Here is a 25181-nt window from a genome sequence, read left to right as displayed (position 1 = left end):
GGGAGACAGTGGGCAAGGATAGAAGTAATGAGGGGTAGATAAAAAGAGGGGAGGAATAATAAGGATGCTTTACAGATAATAGGAATTTGGAGAGAAATACGGTGAAAGTGAGAAGGAAGAGAGAAGGTTAATGAAGTAGGTGCATGGTGGACGTATGTGAGATGTGGGATGAATGTGGATTATCTAAGGTAGGTAATGAGAGATTGGGAATTAATAACTGAACCAAGTTGTGTAGGACAATGGAGAAGATGTAGGCTACTTTAATCTGTAGCCTCATTACGTGCTAGAAAATAGCTGCAGAATTCGGCCAGTATACACACATACATACATATATACATACAGTATATCTGCTTAGAAGAGCATCATTATCATCACGGATTTACACCAACACTATTCTGGGTGAAAAAGATCAGTCTGCAATTCCTGCATGTTTTCATGCAAATAACCCTGAATAGGCCGCAATTCTGACTACATGCCCACAGCCAACTTGCATTTCGTGCCAACGCCTAGTTGATGCCCATATACACCCATCTAGTCGCAAGGGAAGTGACAGATTTCTGTGCTAATCTGAATAGCCCCACAGAGTGTCAGAGATGGTTCCGTACACCTTGCAAGCATGAACAGTGCGAAAAATCAAACGCGGCCAGTTTGCTAGCAGCGCTGAATAAGGGCCTGTATCCAGAAATATACAATGCTTTCTTTTTGTGAGAATACGAAAAAAAAATGGGAGGTAGGGAATAGAGCTAATGTGCATGATAACTCCAGCTGCCGTCCGCATTGTGGGCTGGTATCTACCCTACTCTCACATAGAGTAACTTCGGAATGTAACAAGTGTTCTTATTACTGCTGGGCTTTAAAAGGAAAACGAATGAGGATGCAGTGATGAAAGAAATGTGCAGGATCCACACAGAGAGAGATCAAACCACTATCTTCAGTATTCCCTGTAAATAGAATGGCCTGAATCATACCTACTACCGATTACAAAATGCTGGTAGCACAAAAAGAAATAGATAGTAGAGATCAATATAAAACATACTGAAATGTGATTTATTTACAACCATTGTGTTTGTAGAACTCTTGGTGCTGAATCAACTAGTGGTAGTCTAAAGTCTAGTACATGACTTTATAAATGTTGGAAGGTTATTTAAATCAGAAAGTACAGCACAGAACCTTGCATAACTAAATAAATGCACTTTTGTTATACTTATATACATATTACTGGGCATCAAATTATAGAGGGGAAAGCAATCAGTTGGGTAAATAGGGTGTATTTCTTTAAAATTCACATTTTCTTTCTATCAATGCAAAACAATGATCAGCCCTCAACTGCTATAAATAGGGATAAGGAACTCATTAAAGATATATTTATCAGCTTCCTTGAAGCACAGTGACCTGCCAATCAGCTTTAGTGCTTTGAGCTGTGCTGTAGCTCAGTCAGTATGTTTTATTGAGGGGAATTGCACACTACATACTGAATCTATTATTTATCCAGTGACCTGCAGCCGGACGTCACAGGGTGCTTACTCACCGGCCTCTTCTTTGGAAGCCACAAGAAGAAAATCGCTCCATGGTCCGCAGCCAGCGAAATTAGCCACGCACACCCGGACTGTTAGATCTTTCTGGGGGTCCCAGACGGTTAGATTGGCTTGGTTTCCCTGGACAAACACTTCTCCCTAGTTATAAAAATAATTAGCAAATCATTAAATGATGAAGAAAAAGGTAAAGCAACAGACAAGGCTGGATTTAACTTTCAAGGTTGTTACGGAAGAGTACTGCATTGCAGTGTGCAGGTAATCAATGTCAAATTCATATTTTAGTGATCCTGGTCCGCAGTTTCTACAGGAGCCTTGTATTCCAGACAGATCTCATCGGGTAACACCTTTTGCTTCATACATCCATGGAGTCTGTGGCAGAGTTTGATCTATAGTCAACACTATTGGCTAAACCATGATCGTATGGCACACATCTGTTATTCAGGATGAGCAGGGCTATATCAACTGTTATGCGATCTAGGCAGGGCCGGATTAGTAATGGGGCTGATGGAGCTACAGCTCCAGGCCTACAATCAGAATAGGCCCACAGCCCTCTGATGCGTGTCTGCTGCTGTATAAAGGAAATTTTATTTCCTTCTGCAGCAGCCTCAGGGCCGACCACGCCCCCCCCCGCTGGCCGCGCATAACACTCCCCCCCCTCGCGGCTGTGACACCGGAATGCCGGGGAACAAAAATACTGTAAGGGCAGCGCAATGGAGGGCTTCTCTAGCCCTCCAAGCGCAGCGAATAGGCAGCGGCGGAGCCTGCCCGTCATGTGACATCACTGCGTGTGACGTCACATAGGTCCCACCCACCGCCGCCACCACCACCGCACCGCGTCCACACGTAACCCGTCCCAGGCTGTGCACCGTCCCTCTGCAGCAGCCTGTGGGCCGACCACACCCCACCCCCGGCCGTGCACCGACCACTGGCAGCAACTGTCTCAGACGCACGACAGCAGCAGCTTGATCTGCAGGGTTCTGTTTAGTCCCCCAAAGGTGAGCAAAGCTGGGTTTCAGTCCTCAATTCCATGCTGCTGCTGTGTACTGTATATGTATTGATATGTATGCATATCAATCGTATACATATCCATACATAATATTAAATTCTTAAATATCCTTAAAAATATGTTTATAAACATATATATTGTGTGTACAAAGTATATTGCAAAGAAAAGACCATGCATACAAGCTATGTGCGTGTGTGTGTATGTATGTGTGTATATATATATATATATATATATATATATATATATATAGATAGATAGATATTCACACATACATACACATTGGCGGTGCCCTCACAACAAAAGCAAAACATGTAGTAGAGTAAGGTGCGGCACTCGGTGCAATAGCAGGCATTGACAATCGGATGTAATCAACGTTTCAGTGTTAGCAGGGCCGGATTAACAATGGGGCGGGTGGAGCTTCTGCTCCAGGCCGCCAATCAAAATAGGCCCACAGCATGCAGCTACACTGCTGTAGACAGGATTTTTTTTTCCTGTTACAGCAGCCTGACAGTAGCCTCCTGAGGCCCCGCCCCCCACCGCAAGCCGCGACCATCCCACCCCACGGCCGTGGGGGATCAAACACCAGCATCTGCTTTTAATACACACACAGATTAATAGGCGCAGTAGAAGGCTTCTGTAGTCCTCCCTGCGCCACTTACGCACTGTGTCTCGCCACCTCCGCCATGCCGAGTGACGTCATAACGCATGACATCACTTAGATACCCACTCTTTGCCAGTCCGCGCCGAGAAGAAGCAGTTGCCCTTCTCCAAAGAAACAACTCAGACTGAGCTCCATGAAGGCTGGGTAAGTAATTGATCCACCAGAAAGTTGTCAGGGAGGCTCAGTGCTGCGAGGCTGCTGCTGATCAGCAAAATGTGGCTGGCTGATCACATATGTTAATTGAAAATAAATATGCATGTGTATATTCATAGATGTGTGAGTGTATATGTGAATATATGTATACAGTATATGAATATATATTATATATATAGTGTGTGTGTGTGTGTGTGTGTGTGTGCGCGTGCGTGTGTGTGTGTTGCTCTGATCAGTTGGTATGTCACAGACCACTCTCCGGCAACTTTCAGTGTTGGATACTGGCAAGGACTCCTAAATGCCGCTGGTTGGATTAGCATAGAAGGCATGTAAGCAGTGTGGGGAGAAAAGCCTAGGGGGAACCCAACCACTCAGGGAGCACTAAACTCGCCCCCAGAGTGACAAATACAGGACACGTCCCTCACCTGCGGTCAAAGGTAGACGGGTAGCTTTGCCCTCCATGTTGCTAGCCACACCCAGTGGCACAGACCACACCCTCTCATCAGTAGGTACCCACCCACTGTGCTAGTCCCACCTCCTGTGGCAGCACTCAGTAGGCCCTTCAAAATTTCAGCTCCAGGCCCAGGTGGACCTTAATCTGGCACTGGATCTAGGCCTAAGTCTAGTGCTCTTGGAAGCCCGCTCATCGCCACTCCCAGTAGGTAGAGGCAAGTGGGAATAGGTCAGATGGTGAGTGATCCATATTACTGACATTTTGAAGTTAGCCCTGGTTTAAAGTGGCTGATCCCTCACTCTACTCCCAGTGGTTAGCCTTCACCTCGGTACCAGCCACCACTGAACTGCTCTGCAGATCAAAGATGAATTCCTACCCTTTCTTCCCCTCCTCACCCATTCCTTCTGCTTATCCTTTTTCTCTACCCCTCACTTTTGTTATTGATCTGCCCTCCATTAGCTGGAGCTTCCTCCAGGGCCAGCCAACAATCCATACCTTCCCTTTGATGCACTTTCCTTCTCATTCCCTCTCCATCCATTCGCAAACCTCCTCTCTGCACATTGACTGGTGCAGAGACCTTTATTCCAGGACAGACAAGGGTCCCTTGGGGGGTGTAGTAACGTTATGTGAGGAGGGTGTATTAATATAATATGGCGGCTGTATTAGTGTCATATGAGAGCTGGTGTGGGGGTACTGGACAGCAGGTGGGTGGAGTAGCAGCTTTTCTCTCCAGGTTTTGGTGCATTGGCACAGTGGTTCAAGCGAAGTGGGATATTTCAATGATATTACAATGAGTACCTGTACAAAACAGTAAAATATGTACCTCCAGCCATCAAATCTTTGCAAATTGGAGCATCCGGACCCCAACATTCAGCTGCGCAGAAGGAGAGCACTGGATTGGAGCAGAGGCAAGCACTGGTATGTATAAGTTGTTTAGAGGAGTTATGAGAGCCCAGTATATTTGTCTAGGGCTCCATGGGTCCCTAACTTGGCTAGCTGGTTGCTTGGAGGGGGGAAAGCAGGTAGCTGGGGCAGAGGTAGCTAGTCAGGAAGGAGGCTTGCTGTTAGATGCTAGTTGTGAGCGCACAACAGGTAATAAGGAGTAGTCTAAAGCTAGATATACATTGGAGCAATGTAGTTCCGATTTGGCCAAATCAAAACAAATCGTGCAGTATGTATGCACGATATGCGCGCTCCTGAGGTTGCATGCGACATAGTCAGGCTTGATATGCAGCACATAAAACCATGACAATAACGCAAGTGGCTCCATGCAGTGTAATGAAGGACAGAACGAGTGATTGTTCTGTTGTTTATTACATCATTCTGATGTGTACCCAGTATCCGATATGTCAACCGTTGGGCCAATATATCGGCTGGGTAGACATTGCTCAGTGTGTACCCAGCTTTAGCCCTATCACCCTCATGTTGCCATCTATAGACAGGGTCAAATTCTGAGCCGCACGCAGCAGCGTCTTTTGGCGACTGCGACTTTGTGCAAATAACTCTACAAACTACATCCATACCAACATTGTATATAATAGCATTCAAACTACATCCATACCAACATTGTGTATAATAGCACTGTGTTTTATTCCACCACGAGGAATTGTTCCAACCATTAACCAGTAACAATTTAAAAGATATGTGCAAAATAGTATCAATGGAAACCCTTTTTATATTACAAGTTGCCGATCATCTGCAAACCCCCCCTCCCTTTCCTGATGTCAGTCTTCTTAAGGCTAATATAGTGTCTGCTATTGATCTGACAGCATAATAAGGGATTTCAGAAATCTACAAATTACAAATCATAATAATGTGTCCATTTGTTTTAATCAATTAAGGACTATATAAGAAACAGAAAAAATATACTGTAACCTCTCCCTTCACCTAAAACATAAACCATTGTTAACTGGTTTCAGGACTAATATTGATAACTTGCCTTTTAATTAGGGCACACAAATGATATCTGGATCACTACCGGAGGAAAGCGAATGGATATTTATAGTATAGGCAGTAGTATGGTTATATACGCAGTCAGGACAAGTAGGGTGGCAACATTATCTGCCCATCTTTTATTCTGATAATCACATTTTTGTAAAAATGTTCATGTAATGTTTTGCAATGTAATAAAATTTCAGATATCATATTTGTAATTGTATAGACTTCGTAGTTCAGGCCGCTGTAAAAGTCGTCATGTCCAGCAGGTGGCAGGGTTGTTAGGTCTGCCTAAGTAGCACTATCCAGATCTACTCCATGCGTCCTTGAAGGCACGTTACCTACTTTTCTGTAATTCCATTTATTCATATGAAAAATATTTAGTAGTGTTAGGTTGAGTTTCTCACAATATATATGTGTCCCGTCTGAAGGGAAGGACGTCAAGCCAGGAGGCCCTCTCCACTGTCCCAGTACCCCAGCTCCTTATTCCCAAGAAGGTCATCCCGGGCAACATTTAGAGATAGTTCAACCAACAGTACCTCCTACATTACAGTACAGCAACAGACAAGCGGGACACCGCGGTCTGTCTAAGCTTTCAGTGTTCTGACCAGCTTGGAGACCCCCCCTTTATTTTTACCTCTACAAGCCAATTGCTATACATTGCTCGCACAGGAGGCTGCTCATCAAGATCCGATAGTGTATTTAAAGTGGACATTTTGCAGGTCCACATTGATTACAAGCTAGGGACATTTATTGTTGCTGCTTTTTTTTTGTTCCTTTATAATTTAGCTTTTATACATTATGTGATGCACACTTGCTCATTCCTATGATCAGTAACGTTATGTATGATATATATGGTCTACATATATTCTTTATTTTACTATTATTGATACTGTATTACAATATAAGCAAGGTACATATAGTCACTACACCCTTTTTCTCCACATTGTAACATCACCCCCTGAAGGATCTACCAACTAACACCAGTCTAATCCCACAGAGATAAGTTGAGCGCTCCCAATATCAGTTTTCAAATTGTGTGTTTATATAGTTAGGTAAGGGTGCCTATCCAATCGTCTAGCGGCTCGCCATCTACATAAAGCTCAGGGCCTAATTCAGACCCGCGAGCGAGCGAAGGACGCTCGCAAGCGGGTCGATGGTGCCCGAATGTGCACGACGGAGGGAGCTCCGTCGTGCGCATGCGCGAGACCCGGCGAGCGACGAGGAGTCCGTCGCTCGGGGTCTTGCACCAAAGGGGGCGTGCTGTCGATGGTGAGTGACAGCACGCCCCCTTTGGTGGTCGTGCCGGGGGCGTGGCTGCCAGACGGAGGCTACCGCAAGGTCTCGTCACAAGCCCGATGGTCGCGATGGTCTTGACCATCATCATGGACGCTCACTATAGCTGTGGGTGGTAACCCACAGCTATGCGAGCGTCCAAGAGGCCGCTCCATTTTTAGGGAGGAGGGCCAGGCCCTCAGTGCGCGGATTTAACCAATCTCTAATATATAAATATATTTTGTTTTTTTCTGGAGGCCTCCCCTAAAATTTCAGTCCTTTCCAGAAAGGTTTTTAAAGTACTACATGATTGCTATGGAATCATTGGGTTCAATTCAAACTAGGGTTCTATCAGTGTGCAGTATGGGTGTGGTTCCCAAGTTTGCATGGGTGTCCACCCTCAATCTAAAAACATATTTTTGACGTGTGTGTGTAGACTGTAAGCTCCACAGGGCCATGGCTGATGTGAATGATTACATAGTCTTTGTTAAGCACTGTGTAACATGTAAGCGCTATAAAATAAACTTAATAAAAACAAAAGCAGCCTTCTATAGCCAGAAAAACATCTTACGGGTTTATTTGCTTTGTGCCTGGTTCTTAAACCTGGTACTTCCGATCATGTTTATGCCTGAAATTTAAAAGGGCAATGATTTTACTAGCAAAACATGACTAGATTGCCGTTTTAAATTTTGGTAAAACACGATTGGAAGTGCCAGGTTTTAGACCCCGGACGATTAGTAAATAAACCCCTTACTGCATAATTACTGCAGCATGCCACTAATTCAGCTACAGAACATCAAGATTTCAAGCTAATTCCATCAAACACTAGCGTGACACCAGCCTGGCCGATAACGCGTGAGCGCCCCATTAGTTCTGCGGTGTGAAGGGGCATGAGAAAACCTAGGGGGAGCAATTGCTACATGACGGATCTAATTAGATATTAATGAATATTTCAAATGACCACATTTGTATTTTACAGAATGCCAATTGCTACATTTTAATCTCCAATCTGATATAAAAACCACCCACAATGCTCATAAAACCGCTTATCATACAGTAAGTGATAGAGAGTATTGAAATGTTATAAAAATGTGGTGAAAGGTCACAAAGGTTTCCCAACATTTTAAATGACTAATGCAAAAGACAAGATCATAGAAGCTTGTGTTCCTCTTGGTGGCCCTTGAGATGCAAGTTAGCAATATACACATTGACCTCACTACAAAGTAGTTACACTTTTACTACACATGATTGCTACCAGAAATTTCAAAATCCAGTCTTACATAGATCAAAAATAAATATTCAAAAGATGCGCAATTAGGAGACATCGTGGAAGATTGGGAGTTTGGTCCGAATATATAAATGGATGTTACATGTACAAGTAGTTCTTTCATATAAAGCAAATAACATATTCAGGATTTTTTTTAAATACAGCAGATAACATATAGATTGGGTATTTCTTACTTGCGTTACATTCTCCTGTTCCCACTGAACTTTATATCCCAGCAGGCTGTAGTTTTGCAGGCCTGGTGCAACCTCCTCCCATTCTAGCATCAATCCCGAGTCAGTCCTGGTCAGGTGCACATTCTGTGGCACAAGCAGAGGCACTATGGGCCAAATAAAAAATATAAAAAAGTTATATTTAAAATTAAATTAAGTTTATAATGAACTGACAGTGTTATTCATAGATTGAGTTAGTACACAGACAATGGTCATATAGCTGAATGGCAGCTTTATTAACCCCAAGTGAAGGTACATGATAGCAACACAGGTATAGGAGTAAGGAGGGGGCAGGATGGCAGTAAAGGGACTAAATACAATATAAATATTATGTACATGGATAGTGGGTGGCACAGTGTACAAATGTTTTCTACTCCTACGTTTTAGTAAAGTACTCCATACTAGGCCTGCTAGGCCTTAAGAATATCATGAGTTTGCCCTGTGTAAGGGGTAGAGCAATCCTATTCCTCTGGAGATGTTACCAGGAATGTTGCAGGCCCTCCTCCTCCTGCTGATAGCTATAAACAGGACAGTTGGGATGGACAATTAGCTTGCATTGGCTTGTGGTTGATGAGAAGCCAAACGGGACTTCTGGAAAATCTGTTTAGGCCAGTGGTTCCAAAACCGTGTACAGTGGCACCCTGGAGTGCCTCAGGGCACTTACAGGGGTGCCTCGGGTTGGTGGTCCAGCACCAAATAAAATAATTTTTAGTCAGTTTGATTGGCAATCATTAGCACTGATTTTGCCTATCAAAAAATATGTGGGCAAAAAGAAGCACAGCCCTGTCAACCACCACATAACTGAACCTAAGGGTGACATATCAGCACAAATTACTTCAATTAATTTTTGCTGAATTTCTCAACTTTTGGCCAATGGGTGCCTTGGAAAAAAATCTGATACTCTAAGGCGCTGTGATTCAAAAAAGTTTGGGAACCCCTGGTTTAGGCCAATGCACTGAGACATTGGTCCGGGCTTGTTAAATTTATCAACTCAAGACCATTAAAAAAAAAATTAAGGGGGGGTATTCATGAAAGCTTGAAGAGAGAGAAGATTGTGAGAGATAAAGTACCAAACAATCTGCTCCTAACTGTCACTTTCCAGGCTGTGGAGATGTATGAACTGGCGATATGGGGGTTTAGTGGTATCAGCACACTTTATGCGCGCTGACACCGCTTCTCCCATATGTATTAATAATGTGGGATTGGGTGGTAAATGACAAGGGCGCGCACCCCTGTCATTATCGGCGCTGCTATTTACAAAATAGCATTTCGATATGCCAGCCAATGTATGAACGGTCGGTGGCACTGACTGTTCTGACAGCTGCAGCTATTAATTTCAACAACTGCAGCTGTCGTTGCCCACAACCACAGCACGGACAGCACTGTCCCAGGCTGCGGTGGTTGCCAGACTGCAAGTGAGATCTCGTGATGCTTGTGAGATTTCGCGCATTCCTAATGAAGCCGGCCGTAAGGTGAGATACAGCGCATCAGCACTAGGCTTTTGTGCTGTGAGCTCTGTCAGGGATTGCCAGAGGGGAGGAGTTTTCACTCCCTCACTCAGCAGACGAGATGTTAACACATCTCATCGGTAATGCTTCGCTTCGGTAAAGAGGTGAAACAAGGGGAGCTATGGCGGCACGATCAGTCCAGGTTTTAAGGATTTCCATGCTTGAGTCCAGATGGTTAAATCAAATTGACTTGGGTACTAATTGAGTCACCTGTGCTTATGCATGGATATCCTTAAAACCTGGACTGTAATGATGGCTTTTGGAAACCTCTGCTGCAGTGTATTTATAAACATGGCATAAAATGGGAAAATCTTTCAAAGCACCAGTTAGTGCACTGCAAACAAGTACAGCATCACAGAATAAGGTATACTACTTATTTTATTTGCCAAATTGGAGATGGATCCAGGATCTTGCACTGACTGGCCAAATCTGCTACATACTGTATGGTCAAATTAATACATCCTGACAAATGGAGCAAATCACACAACCACCTGGAACCTTAGTGCTGTTCACATTCAGGAATTCTCCACTTGTTTGAGTGAGACAGCGGAGCAGTGACTCAGACCGACACAATATCAGAATTTTTCTCAGTACTGGTCGCTTCACCACGGTCTAAACGGTGTTCACATTTGTATGTAAATTCTTGAATTACGCAGAATACATCCTTGAGACTGTTCAAAGTAAACAAAGCAACATATTTCCTGGAAACGGGATAATAAAAAAGGATAATCCACTATGTTATTCTGAGATATTTTAGGCCTCAGTGCAAAATGTGTCCCACTCTCCACCTCCCACCAAGCTCAGAGAATTACCTGCACTTTTTATTTTTGTACTTCTATAAAAGACCAACATATTCCACAGCACATCACCGTAACAGAAACAGATCTATTATATACTGCTGTCCATCCAGCACAGACGCAGCAGACAGCTATAGGCAGTGCCAGATTAAGGTCAACACTGGCCTGGAGCTGAAATTTATGAAGGGCCTATTGCAAGCCGCTGCAGGGGTGTGACCAGCCTTGTGGCGGTGTGACTAGTGATGTAGGAGCATGGCCGGCGCTGTGTGGGTTTGGTCAGCATAGGGTGTGTGGGGTTGCTGCTAGATCCTAGTTGGAGAAAGGACCTCTCTGATGTTACAACCACGTGACCGCTTTGGCAGCGCTGGACTGCTCCAGTGTTACCATCCATGTGGGCATAGGGGGGGAATATATTTTTGTAGCAAGTGTAGCGAGACACTGTGCCCGAAGCACGGCGAGAGAAGCGAGCCAGCGAGGGGCCACCTTTGGCCCCCCAGTTCGGATACTTGCCCCTCCCCCTTTGGTCGCTTGTCTTGTGGATGTGACGTCAGAGGTGTTTTGCAGCACCCAATTCTAGACCTAGCCGTGTGGCCTGTGCCATGGGGTGTGGCTAGTTCCTTGGAGGGCATAGCTAGTGTCTACCTTTAACCAATTTAATTTATAGGGGCAGATTCAATTAAGTGTCTGGAATCTATGGTTACCCTGCGCGTTAAGTCCCAAAGGGTGCACTAAACGCAGATTTTTTCATCACAGCTCGTGAGGCACGCCAAGAAATATTCACAATTTAAACAAAGGGCCTTATTTATCAACGAGTTTTATGACTCAAAACGAGTGATAAAACTCGCTGTGTGTGATAATGGTGCTTCAGCCAATCAGCTCCCAACTGTCACCTGTTTGAAATATGACAGTTGGGAGCTGATTGGCAGGAGCACCATTTATTATACACAGGGCGGGATGTACTACTGTTGCGGTGTACATCCCGCCAGTCACCCCAACCTTACTAATCGCATACGTACTAACATATGCGATTAGTATCGCAAAGGACAGATCTTGCGATAACAGCTGCCCTTTGCGAAGCAGCCAACGCCGAGTGAGAGGGTGTCTGTGGGACCCCACCCCTCCAAGCCTTCGGGAACTTCCTGCTGGTGACCTGTGCAGGAAGCCCCGGGCTCCTCTACCTCCTCCTCCCTGCACCCAGAAGAAGATTAGGAGGAGGAGGCGGAGGACCCAGGAGGAGCATGGGCCGGCAACCAGGAGATTCAGGTGAGTGGGGGCCAGTGCTGGGCGTTTGCGGGGCGGCGGCGAAGAGTCGGGTGCGGGATGCGGTAAGAAGCCCATAAGCTTCTATAGGGTAACGCCAGGTTTTTCTGGAGTTACCCTCCGCACCGATAATATGGTGGCGAGGTCTTAGTACATATGGAAATGCGGTAAATACCCCGAAAACTGGGTTTTTACAGCATTTTTCCTTTAGTACATTCCGCCCACAGTGAGTTTTATCACTCGTTTTGAGTGATAAACCTCGTTAATAAATAAGGTCCAAAATGTTGGATTTTTTTGTGAAAGGGTGTGTATTGTGTAACCTGCCTTTGCTTGAATGCTAGAATAGTTTAGATTAATAAATAAAAAAAAAACATCTAAAATTGTTCACTGATTACTGCCATATTTTGTATTTGTGTCCATCCCACATCCTTAACTGACTGAATTTTTAGCTGTAACCTTTAAAAACATAAAAAAATAGCTACAATGGCAATACTGGAACAAGACGATAAGGATCAACTTAGGTTTTCAGTTTTACTTGTTAATAAAACAAAATACACATACATACATATACTGTAGTTGTTTTATTTATAATATGTGGGGCCTGTTGGGGATGTATATACACACATACCCATAAAGGGATGTAGTCAACAGACCGGCGGCCTCAAAATCCCGACGGCAGAATCCCGACGGCAGAATCCCGACAAGGGAGTTAAGATAGGCGTAGAAATACTGACGCCTATCTGAATACCGGCACCGGAACACAGGAGGACAGCTGCCCGAACGAGATAAGTCCGGTGCGTCCTTAGTGTTAGCCGCGGTAGGGGGGGGTGTTGGGTTTAGTTCACTTAGTGGGGTTAGTGTTAGGCTTTTTCTGGGGGGGGAGGTTAGGGATAGACACCACTGGGTTTAGGTACTAAGGTGAGAGAGTTATGGTTAGGCACAAAGGGGGCAGACTTAGGTTTAGGCACTAACGGGGAGGGTTAGGGTGCAGGGAGGTGAGCGTTAGGGTACAAGAAGGGAGGGTTAGAGGGGGAAGGGTATGTATACTTACCTGACACCAACCATGGGGATGCCGCTGTCGGTATTCTGACAGGAGGCATCCCGACATCCGGAATTACATACCGAATCCCTTTTAAATAAAACATACATATAAATACATATATATCCCCTATAAAAACACCTGACTAGAATTCAGATTGTCTACCTCAATCTCAACTCTCTCGGGTGACAGGTCTCAGTCATACCTCTTTTCCACTAAACTGCAGGACTTTAGATATGTTTAGCTGTTTTACAGGGCTAAAACCGGTCTAATAGGGAGCGATGAACGCGATAATTAATGGGATGTAATGTATGTGTATAGCCACACATCTACTAGTAGATATGCAAACGACTGCACGATTACGACATTGTAATTGTGCAGTCGTTTGTCAGTGTACAAACACTGAACGCTGTGCCTACACTGAATGATCTGTGTAGGCACATCAATCATCACCTATGCTGTGCTGTACAACTTGATGATTTGGTCAGGTTGTACCGCATTTTTGTGCAATGATTGATGTTGGAAACGGCCAGCGGACGCACGCATCACTCGTCGTTTCCGACAAAAAAGTGCACGATTTGTGCACGATTTCCGGGAAATTGCACGATAACGATGTTGTTATCGTACAATCGCTCAGATATATCGGCTAGTGGATGTGTGCCTTATGTGAATGGAGATTGTGTATGTACATATATAGATAGGTGCCCTTCAAAATATTTGATAATATAACACAGTCTAGGGACGGCATTCCAGAATATCTGCATAAAGTAGTCCAATATTTTTGAATATACATTATATACAGTATAATATATATATATTTATATATATATTTTAGGGGTGTGCACCGGCCACTTTTCGTGTTTGGGATTTGGATCTTTCTTCGTGTTTTGGATCTGGATTGGTTTTGCCAAAACCACCCTTCCGTGTTTTGGTTTCTGGGTTTTGGATCTGTATTTTTTTTTAAAAAAAAGCATAAAAACAGCTAAAATCACAGAATTTGTGGGTTTTTCTGCTCCTATGCTATTATTAACCTCAATAACCTTAATTTCCACTCATTTCCAGTCTATTCTGAACACCTCACAATAGTGTTTTTATGTCCAAAAGGTTGCACCGAGGTAGCTGGATGACTATGCTAAGAGATACGAGTGGGCGGCCCAAACACGTGGTCCATCTAGGAGTGACACTGCAGTGGCAGACAGGATGGCAGTTTGAAAAACTAGGCCCCAAACACTACATAATGCAAAGAAAAAAAAGAGGTGCAAGATGGAATTGTCCTCCCACCCACCCTTATGTTGTATAAACAGGACATGCACACTTTAACAAACCAATTCAGCGCCACACGACTGTGGCTGAAATGATTGGTTCGTTTGGGCCCCCACAAAACAAGCTGGCAATTAATCTGTCCCTGCACAAACTGGCTCTACGGAGGCAAGATGTCATCCTCATCCTCCTCATCCACCGATTCCTCACCCTCTTCAGTGTTGTGTACATCCTCATCCTCACAGAGTATTAATTTGTCCCCGCTGGAATCCACAACCACAGGTCCCTCTGTACGTTCTGGAGGCTGGTCTCCCTGGAAGAGTTGATAATTCACTTTTATGAACATCATCTTCTCCACATTTTGTTTGGTTCCCGGCTGCACTAACACTCTTTCGGAGTACACACTGGAGGGAGGGGCAACTCAGGTAAAATAGAGCCAGTTTGTACAGGGGCCTCCAAATTGCCTCTTTTTCCTGCCAGTACAGGTACGGACAGTCTGACATGCCTACTTGGATGCTGTCACCGATGTAATCCTTTAACAGACAGACGCATGCTTGTCGCTGCTGCTTTGAGGATGCAGGTGTGGCTACAGCCCACAGAATTCACAAAGACAGAAAAAAAAACAAGAATTTTTTTATTGTTTGTGGAGCACTTTGGGGGTTACACCACCCTTTAACAGACAGACGCACGCTTGTCGCTGCTGCTTTGAGGATGCAGGTGCGGCTACTGCGCATACATTTCACACACAAACAGAAAAAAAAGAAGATTATTTGTTGGAGCGAACTTTGGGGGTAACACCACCCTTTAACAGACAGACGCACGCTTGTCGCTGCTGCTTTGAGGACAGTATCATATGCAGTGACAGTAGACTTCTCAGAAATTGTTAGCACGTCCTTCAGTCCGGCCAGATGTCCAAACCGGCCCTTGACTTATGACACAGGCGCACGCTTGGCGCTGCTACTGTGTTGATGCACGTGCGGCTACATCGCACACAAGTCACAAAGACAGAAAAAAATTATTTTTTATTTTTTGGAGCACTTTGGGGGTTACACCACCCATTAACAGACTTATGGGACACAGGCGCACGGCTGGCACTGCTCCTTTGTTGATGCACGTGCAGCCACAGTGCACACAATTCACAAACACAGAAAATATTTTTTTATTTTGTTTGGAGTGCCCTTTGGGGGTTACAGCACCCTTTAGCGGTCAATCCAGCCGGCCCTTTATTTATGGAACACAGGCGCATGCTTGGCACTACTTTGTTAATGCACGTGCGGCTACTGCGCACACAATTCACAAAAAAATATTTTTTTTTATTTTGTCTGGAGTGCCCTTTGGGGGTTACAGCACCCTTTATTTATGGGACACAGGCGCACGCTTGGCACTACTTTGTTGATGCACGTGCGGCTACTGCGCACACAATTCACAAACACAAAAAAATATATTTTTTTATTTTGTCTGGAGTGCCCTTTGGGGGTTACAGCACCCTTTATTTATGGGACACAGGCGCACGCTTGGCACTACTTTGTTGATGCACGTGCGGCTACTGCGCACACAACTCATAAACACATATATTCTTTTATATTGTTTGGAGTGTCCTTTGGGGGTTACAGCACCCTTTAACGGACAAGCCAGCCGGCCTTTTACTTATGGGACACAGGTGCACGCTTGGCGCTGCTCCTTTGTTGATGCACGTGCAACCACAGTGCACACAATTCACAAACACAGATAAAAAAATATTTTTTTTTGCACTTGGGGGGAGCACTCCTGATGGACAGAGCACCCCCTGGACAACACTACAGCACCCCTTTAGGACTGGGACACTGCACAGGACTTTGGAGTGGACACAGCCCCTATGGACAACTGACTGCACAACACAGTCCAGCCAGCCCCTATGGACTTTGTAGTGGACACAGCCCCTATGGACAACAGCAGCACAGCGCAGCACAGCACTACACTGCACTACACAGCCCAGCCAGCCCTAACTCCCACCCTCCCTCTTCACTGTCCACAGCCGAGTGAGAAAATGGCGCCGACGCGGGTACCTTATATAGGATCCAAAACCCGCGAGACCCGGAAGGCGGGATGATGACGTTTTGCCTCGATTTCAGATCAGAGTCAGGCGGGAAAAGTCGAGCCTGACTCGGATCGGCCTCGGATCGGGGGGGGGTTCGGATTTCAGAAATCCGAACCCGCTCACCCCTAATAAATTATATATATATATATATATATATATTTATTTCTCAGCAGTGCCAGGCATGATTACACTGACCTCTGGGAGATGCATTACAGTTGGCCTGTGTTCCTCAGCTCTGTATTTCCTTCCTTCCACTTTTCTCATAATTTCAGTGCTCCAACTGCCAACGCAGCAGCCAGCTCAATTGCTGAGGGAGGAGAAGTGGGTAAATGGGTGAGTGGGGCTTTGGCTGTCCGCGGGTGGGCGGAGCTCCGGCTGGGCGGAGCTTCATTTGATGTGGGTAAATGGGCGGGGTTTTGGTCGGCAGGGGGCTGAAATGAGTGAGCCGGCAGGCTGCAGGACAACCACTGGGGTGAAGGAGCGGGGGTTCGCATTGCCACAGATTGTGACAGGATTTTTTCTGTCACCACTAGACTACAGACAGTAAACTCCTGTGGGCCTATTTTTATTGGGGGCCTGGAGCTGGAGCTCCACCAGCCCCATTGTTAATCCGGCCCTGGCTATAGGGAGGACACCCTGTCACTCTTCCCCCCACAGCTGTCACTGGCTGGCTCTCCATGACAGGGGTCATGTTTTCACCAAAGTTTGGGCTCCCTGGCTCTTTGCGGAGCGTAGGCCCCCATCTTCCTCGGTACCCATGCTCTGCCCTCCTTAGGCGAACCGTGGGTGACGTAATCTGTCTCCTCTATCCTATTTTCTTTTCTTTTCCTTTGGCGAAATTTATGATTTTACATCTGAAGTAGCCTACATTGTTTTATCTCATGGACCCCACCCTTTTTCCCATCCTCATCCCTACCTGAAGCTGAAGAAAATTTGGTCAGTTATCAATGCCTTTCCGAATCATTTTTTTATTACTATTTTGACCTTGTTACACAGTGGCATTCTGTCCGTATTACATCTATTTTTTATTTGTCACAACTCTCAAAATAAAGAATTATAGAAAAAAAGAAAAGTGCATTATGTGATGTTTTGGTAGAAATAAAAAATTACAAAAAAAATCAGCAGACTGGCAGTTTCTAACTATTTGCACCTCTGCCTTTTCGTACATGGTCATACCTTGTCCATTCCTTTATTTGTTCTACGCACATTAGTTTAGCAAAGACTATTCTTTTTTTAAATGTGTAATCTCTATAGTTTCTGTACTTTAAATATTATGATTGTACAAAACACAAGCAGTGATAGATCACTTAAAATCTATTTACTTAGTATAAACTGTATAACTGGAAATTTCAAACCACTTAAAACACAAACAGAAGAGCTTGTTTAAACTAGATTATATACATTCTCTGTATCTTGCTCTTCTGCCAAATTCTGCTAATAAAAAGCTATTACAGTGTAACAAGGACTGACCCCGCCTGCTGTACTGTAGAGGATTTTAACAATTGTTTGTTTGTTTTATAACAGGAGCTGCGACAGCTGAGAATTGTGATGTACAAATGTAACCATGAATTGAATCAAAGGATCCTGACACTAGGATGTTTTTTTTGTCACACAGTACAGACTCTGGAAGGACAGGGGATCCTTTAATATTATGCACCCTGCAAACAGGTCCTTCCGAAATGTGGTACATGGAGTTGGTTACATGATACTGTATGCTTGAGGAACCTCCTAAGCAGCTCTTGGTCCTATAAGACTATAAGGCTGCTGTACATTTTGTGGCTGATGGAACATTTGTTGCATTTTGCTCAATAAATTAAAATGCTGACAATTTTTAAACTCCAACTGCAGAGCTGGATGAATCGTGAGATACATTCAGTTAATTAAATGTAACATACTGTATGCACGCCAGTTTCACACAAAGAAGGAGCAATAGTATTTGCGGCAGGCTGACCCAGAAAAAAAAAACAGTAGTATATGCACCTAGTTGCACCCACAGATGTAGCTTGACAGAAGTAGTAGTAAAGTTACAGTACTCAGTTCATATACAATATAATACATTAATGAATTATCATATACGATGGCTGATTGAAAAGTAATGAGACTTCCTGTTAGTCTGTCCCATAGGTAGACGTGTCGGAATCGGTATGAAATCCCGGCACTCGGAATGCCTGCTGTCAATATACCGACAGCGGCATTCCAATGCTCAGGATCCCGACAAGGGTCAGGTAAGTATGTTAAATGTCCCCCCTTCTTCCCCTAACCCTACGTTGCTACATCATAACACAAACCCTACCCACCCCCAGCCTAACCCTCCATGTTAGTGCCTAAACCTAAACCACCCCCCTTGGTGCCTAACCCCCCCCCCAGTGCTGCCTAACCAGGGCCGTAGCTAGGGTGGTGCGGAAATGACAGCAGCCTGCCCCCTGCACATTACTCCGCCTCCTCACATCTAATGGGAAGGGAGCAACAGTTTATACTTGTTGCCGGCCGCAAGACAATCGCGGACCGGCGGACACTCAAAAACAAGTGGTGGCCTTTTAAACGTGGCTGCTTCTGATTGGCTGCCGGTCCGCACCGCGATTGATTCACATCCGATGCAAAGTTTAAACTGCCGACGCGGATGCATCTGTCTTCATGTCCCAGCGATGGGACCCAATCCTCCGTCACAGAGCCGATTAAATCCCTGCTGCAGAGAGCCCACTGCCAGCAGAACGGGGAGGAGAAGAAGCAGCTGGTCTCAGCATGCGCCGATAGAAGATGCACCACTGCTTGTGCTCAGCTGCCCATGGAGAGCCCACTGCCAGCCAGGGGGACAGGGAAGAGGAGAAGCAGCAGACAACATGGACTGAGAGGTACTGGGGGCAAGGTAGTGTGAGCACTGTGAGGTGTAGTGGGTGAGAGGGAAGAAGGAAGTAGGCAGTGAGGTGCAGGGGTGGGGGTGGGAGAGGGTAGTAGAGGCTAATTCTCATGAGAAGGCATCCCTGAAGAAAAAGAGCGGATGGTGTTTTTGCTAGTAATTTTTTTTCTAGGTAGTCAGTTGGGGTAGGGTTGAGGGGGAGGGGGGGCGCCTATGCTCTCTCTCGCACAGAGCACCAAAATGTCTAGATACGTGCCTAACCCTAACCCACCCCCGGGGGTACCTAACCCAAACCTCCCCCTACCAAAGCTTAACCCTAACCCCCCACGGCTAAGACCTAACAAGCCCACCTATACTTACGATCGGCATCCTGACTGTCGGGATGTCCACTTCTGTCGGTATTCTGGTTTCGGTGTTCTGACCGGGTAATGGCATTCCGGTGCCGGGATGCCGGTTGTAGGTATATTAACTACATCCCGATGTGTCAACCCTATGCAGGTTATTGTGAAGCACATACATCGATGTGTCTGAACCTGTGGTTGGCCTGAGGTAGCCCTTCTTTGTTTGGTCACGACGAGTGGAAGATCTTCGTATGTTTAGTCGGGGCGGATGAGGAAGACGTGTATGTGTGATTACGTCAGATGATTTCCTGACTGATTGTGACGTGTGACAAATCATGGATTCTTCATTATGATCCGGAATCCAAACAACAGTCCAGTGTATGGAAACATTTCCGCTTTTTCCAAGTGGGAGAAGAGGATACAGTGTAATACAGACATGTGGCTGTGGGGCAGCATCGGTCATCTGAGGTATTAATGAATAGTACAAGTCCAATGTTCCAATTTCAGGATATTCACCTTTCCACTTGTCCCCCTCACCCAGCATACACAATCAGACATACGTGGGTCTCCTGCCTTAGGGCCTCTCTGCACCCCCTGCATACAATCTGCAGTCACAGTACTGGGTGCAGAACCTACTTCCCTTCCCATCCCAGTACTCTCTGAGCCATGTGAGTTAAATCCAAAAACATACTGGTGTGCTAATTGAATTCTGACAATAAAATTAAGCCCAGTTTGTGTCCATGTGGTAGGGAACATAGATTGCGACTTAAGCTGGGCATACATGAGCAGATAAAATGCCTGTCAGACCGACAGACATTTTATCTGGCAGCATGCCAGCCGCAGATGTCCGCGGCATACATTGAGATTTCTCACAGTGTATTAGCCCGACATCTGCGCTCCGCCCCCAGGGGAGGAGACATTTCCCTGTTCCTTCCATGGTAAGGAACACAGGAAATGTCTGTCGGCCGCGGCTTGGCATGCACAGCCCGATGCGGCCGACAGTTTACCTGTTAAGTATTGCATCGGACGGGCATTCTGGACAATCCGGCATGCCCGACCAATATTTAACTTTCGGTCGCCCGCACACACGCTACAATTATCGGGGCAATCCGCCCAATATCCGCGGATCGCTCAGATAATTGTAGCGTGTATGGCCAGCTTAAGTACTCTCTTTAATATTCTTAATCCGGCTTTGGTCTTGGGCAATTATTGTGATTACTGCCCTTCTGATGACTAGTCACACTCCCTCAATCAGCTGCCCACGCCTCTTCAGCTTTGCGCCACCACCCTTCCGTGGGCCTCTATCATTGCATTCCCCTTGTTGGCCCTTCATGCCATAGTCCGATACTGCGTGCAGTACATAAAAGTGCAATATGTGCAGGGTTGCATAAAAATCAGATTTTTTTTTATAATAAAAAAAAAAAATCGGATTTATTTGATTTAAATCAGATTTTTTTTGTATTTAAATAAAAAAAAAATGAATTAATAAATCTTAAGTAAACTTTCATTTTAGATGTTTAAACCTTGTTTTAGTAATAAATGAACAATTTTTGAAGTGAAAACAATAACAAAATGAACACAGTAATAGAATACACACTAAACAGTTGCATCAAGAAGTACAATTAGGCTCTGAATTTCACTCAATTGTTTGAGGCTGAGCCAAACATGTACATGTCTTTGTCCACGTCCTCACGCTTGTCCTCAACAGAAAAGGCTCTGTAGAATGCAACCAGCTTAGCTGCTTTTTCATTTCCCAATCTGTTGCGCGTTTTGGATTGTACAAAACCGTACGTTGAAAAAATCCTTTCAATTCCTGCACTTGATGAAACTGCGGTGAACATGGATGCACGAAAGTTGATGATGACCGGCATAATTTGACAATTATTTGCATGAGCAAACTCTATAGCAGTCTCAATTTCAGCAGGACTAAGCTTTCTTCCTCTGTACCTAGGATCAAGTAGATTAGCCAACAAGTGGGCATCTGTGAGTGCAATTTTAGCTATTGCCTTTGCCATCTTTACTACATTGCTGTGGTGTCCAATCTCTTCAAGATCATCTAACAGTTCCTTCCACGCTTGTACGAAATCACTGATTGTGCAGTTGAGTCTTTGTGCACTATCCAGAGCTATAGCTACATCATTTGATTGAAATTGTGCAACCCTGATGATTTAAATATCATGATTTAATCATTTGATTTAAATTGTTCGATTTAAATCGTACAACCCTGAATATGTGGCAAAACATATACCCCTAGATCCAACTCTACATCAGCCCCTTTATTTGCAGAGAAACATCAGATCCCATTATGAAGTAGTAGGGGAGATGCAGCAAATCTCAGAGAGATAAATTACCAGTCAGCTCTGAACTGTAATTTTTTAGGCTATGTTTGAAAAATGACAGTTAGAAGCCAATTGGTTTGGGATTTATGAAAACAAAGAGCTTATGGAGTTTGTATGATCATGCTCATGAGTTTACAATAAAAAGTATAGGACAATAATTTAATTATAATGTTTTGGAAATGTTTTCTCAAACAGGCCATGATATGCTGTAAGCAGTGTGAGAGACATGCTTGTATGAAATGAACAATGGAACACATTTCCCTAATTTTCCATTACAATACAGGATTTTCTTCAATCTCTGGAGAACACATCACTATGTCTGAAGGAGTTGATCAGTCATTCACCCTGCACACAAATAGCGCCAGGATACATAATGTGACAGATTTATGCATTGTGATGCCATATGGCAAACCTCAGCCACCGGAGTCTCTGCTTTTCTCAAACTATTGATTCAAAACCTATTACTATTTTGCTGAACAGTTATACAGACTTTGTAGAATGATTGATTGCAAGGAAATAAAAATAGAGTTGAACAGAACATCAGAGAAGTTTGTGCTGAAAGGTATGCCAATATCTGTCAATACAAATGTATGCCAATTTGGTCTAAAACTTATATTTAGGACTTCCTGGCAAACTGTTAATAGCCTGTATATTATTAAAGAAAGACAGATTCAGCCAGTTTTCTATTAGTTTATAAAAGGGTATAAAGGCTGACCAAATCTAAATTACAAGAACTCTATTCTAGTTCTAACTTCACATTTGACTAGGATTATACCCCTTCTCCACTGGCCAAAATACCCGGGTTATTGCCGTGTTAACCCAGCTAGCAGCTCAGTGGAAAAGGCTCCTAAGAAAAAATCCCAGGTCTTTCTTCTTAAGTCTCGAGCAGGGTTTTACATGGGTAAAACCCTGTTCAGGTTCAGTGGAAACGGGTAACCCGGGTCTTCCGACCAGGGACCAGTTTACAGCATACTGACTGGGTGCTATACGGAAGCAGTCTGTGACAGCTGTCACCGGGGAGGGAGAGATTACGGACTCTCCATATGGTCCGGACCGTTTTGCTCTTTACCCCATCCCCGCTTCATATGGGGAGGCTGCAATCTCTCCCTGTCTGTGTCCCCAGTGACAGCTGTGACATCACACAGACTACCGAAAGGACCCCATCCCCTGGTGGCCGGTACGCTCTGGCGTTCAGGGGAGAGCTGGAGTTTCCAGCGCCGGCACTGCCCCCGTGTGCAGTGTGAACGTCTCCAACCCGGGGTATTCCCGGGTCGGGGCCACAGTGGGAATGGGGTAAATCCTGGATCTGACCCGGCTTGGAACCATGTTCCAAATCCCGGAACAGATCCGGGATTTTGGTGGAGAAGGGGTATATAAGAGCACCTTTTTTTTTTTTTATCATCTCTTGATCACCCAGACACCCCCAATGTCATAGGCGTCAGAAATAGAGCAACCTTTTGCCAATCACCTTCTTTTTGGTACCGGGAAAAGCAGGTACATTGCCCCTCCATCCAATGTCTGGATGAAGCGATTCATGCTGAATTGTCACTGTGGTCCTGCCATGCCGAGAATTGTAGTGTTGTATAGCGGCAGGCAGGGTCGGGATGATGCGATCACAGCATCACACCCCATACAGCCCATCTGGTTGCCCCCTCCCCTGGATCCTCCCGGAAACCCCTGCCAGCAAATATGAATTAGCTGCGAGTTGGCCGAAATCCCGTGGCAGCGCCTTTCTGCTATTCTATTAGAAATTGGCGTTGGTTAACACTGGTCTCAATAGGAGTTAAAGTGGATTTTAGTTCGCAGCTCCAGACTAGGTGAAATATAGAGAAAAATCCGTAATTTAAGGCAACAGTTTGAGGCACAGTGTAATACTTTCACCAATGTCCTATGTCAGTATTTATCTCTGAAACGTTTCTTTTTCTTCTTTTTTTTTATACAAGTTGCTCTATACATTTTAGTATTGTCTGTGATAGGACAACTAATGCTGTTTTAGCACATAAAAGGAACTTGGTATTTAACCCATATCACCTCCGTATATGGACATTTCTTATTTATGTGCTCAGCCCAGTTTATAAGTGAGAACAATCAATATTGTCCTAATGGATTAAATAATGTTGTATTTTAAATCCTTAAAACATGTCTCACATTGCAATTTGCACTTAAGCCAGTACTGGAGATACAGTTCTCTTATATTACTGTAACTCCCTTTACTCTCTAAAGGGGATACTGGGTTACTAACTCCTGTATAGTCTACTGTACCCACCCTTCCCCTCTCTCTAAGTGGTTTACCTTTTCTCTATCAGTGCCTCCACCCAAGCTGTATTAACTGGTATTCTATCACCTGGCTCGCTTGGGTAAGCCAAGTGCCTAGTACTATACCCTCTATTTCCTATTGTGTAGGATACTATGGGCCTGATTCAGAGCCGGACGCTCTGACAGAGCATTCGCTCTGAATCAGGGCTGTCCTTATCTTTTTTTAAGAGCGGCCTCCTGGCCGCTCGCATAGCTGTGGTTGACCACCCACAGCTATAGTGAGCGGCCAAAATGATGGTCGCGATGGTCAAGACCATCGCGACCATCGGGCTTGCGACGAGACCCTAAGGTAGGGTCTCGTCTGCCGCAAGCCCTGGAGTGCTTTTGGCTCTATCAGAGCCAAAAGCACTCCCACTGACATCACTAGTGATGTCAGTGGGACCGGCCCCAGAAGGTAGGCGTTCCCATGGGAACACCTCCGTCTGGGCAGCCACGCCGACAGCACGCCCACCAAAGGGGGCGTGCTGTCAATCACCATCGACAGCACGCCCCCTTTGGTGCGAGATCCATAACGACGGCTTGGCCGCCGTTATTCGGGTCTCGTGCATGCGCACGACGGAGCCGCCTCCGTCGTGCGCATGTGCACTTGGACAACATCGACCCGCTTGCGAGCGGGTCTGAATCAGGCCCTATGTGTATTACATACTGTTACCAACATACAATTGTACAGTTATAATAACAAACCATCTGTGTTTATGGATTTCAATGACCACAGATTCCCCTCATCACTTCTCCAGGTAAGTAAGACAATAGTAGATATATCTTAACACCTTTTCTCTTTAAAGATATAGGTAAATACATATTAATAACAATACATTACCACTATGTCACAATCTGTTACATGTATTAGAATATACTACTCCTTAACTGA

The 25181-nt window shown here is 44.9% G+C and overlaps 1 protein-coding gene across 1 annotated transcript in view; it reads right to left on the bottom strand.

Annotated features, from left to right (window-relative positions):
- The window catches only part of TYRO3 (TYRO3 protein tyrosine kinase), a 214023-nt gene that overhangs the window by 53938 nt on the left and 134904 nt on the right, over positions 1-25181 (bottom strand). Inside the window, exons 8-9 of the mRNA XM_088449938.1 lie at positions 8481-8623; positions 1529-1673 (exon numbers count right to left, since the gene is read on the bottom strand). Of these exons, the coding sequence (XP_088306064.1) occupies positions 1529-1673; positions 8481-8623 (288 nt within the window). The remainder of the gene's footprint in view (positions 1-1528; positions 1674-8480; positions 8624-25181) is intronic.

Source organism: Taudactylus pleione, unplaced genomic scaffold, assembly GCF_031769625.1.
Source record: "Taudactylus pleione unplaced genomic scaffold, aTauple2 ptg000501l, whole genome shotgun sequence".
NCBI lineage: Eukaryota > Metazoa > Chordata > Amphibia > Anura > Myobatrachidae > Taudactylus > Taudactylus pleione.
This window is presented reverse-complemented; position numbering and strand designations above follow the sequence as displayed.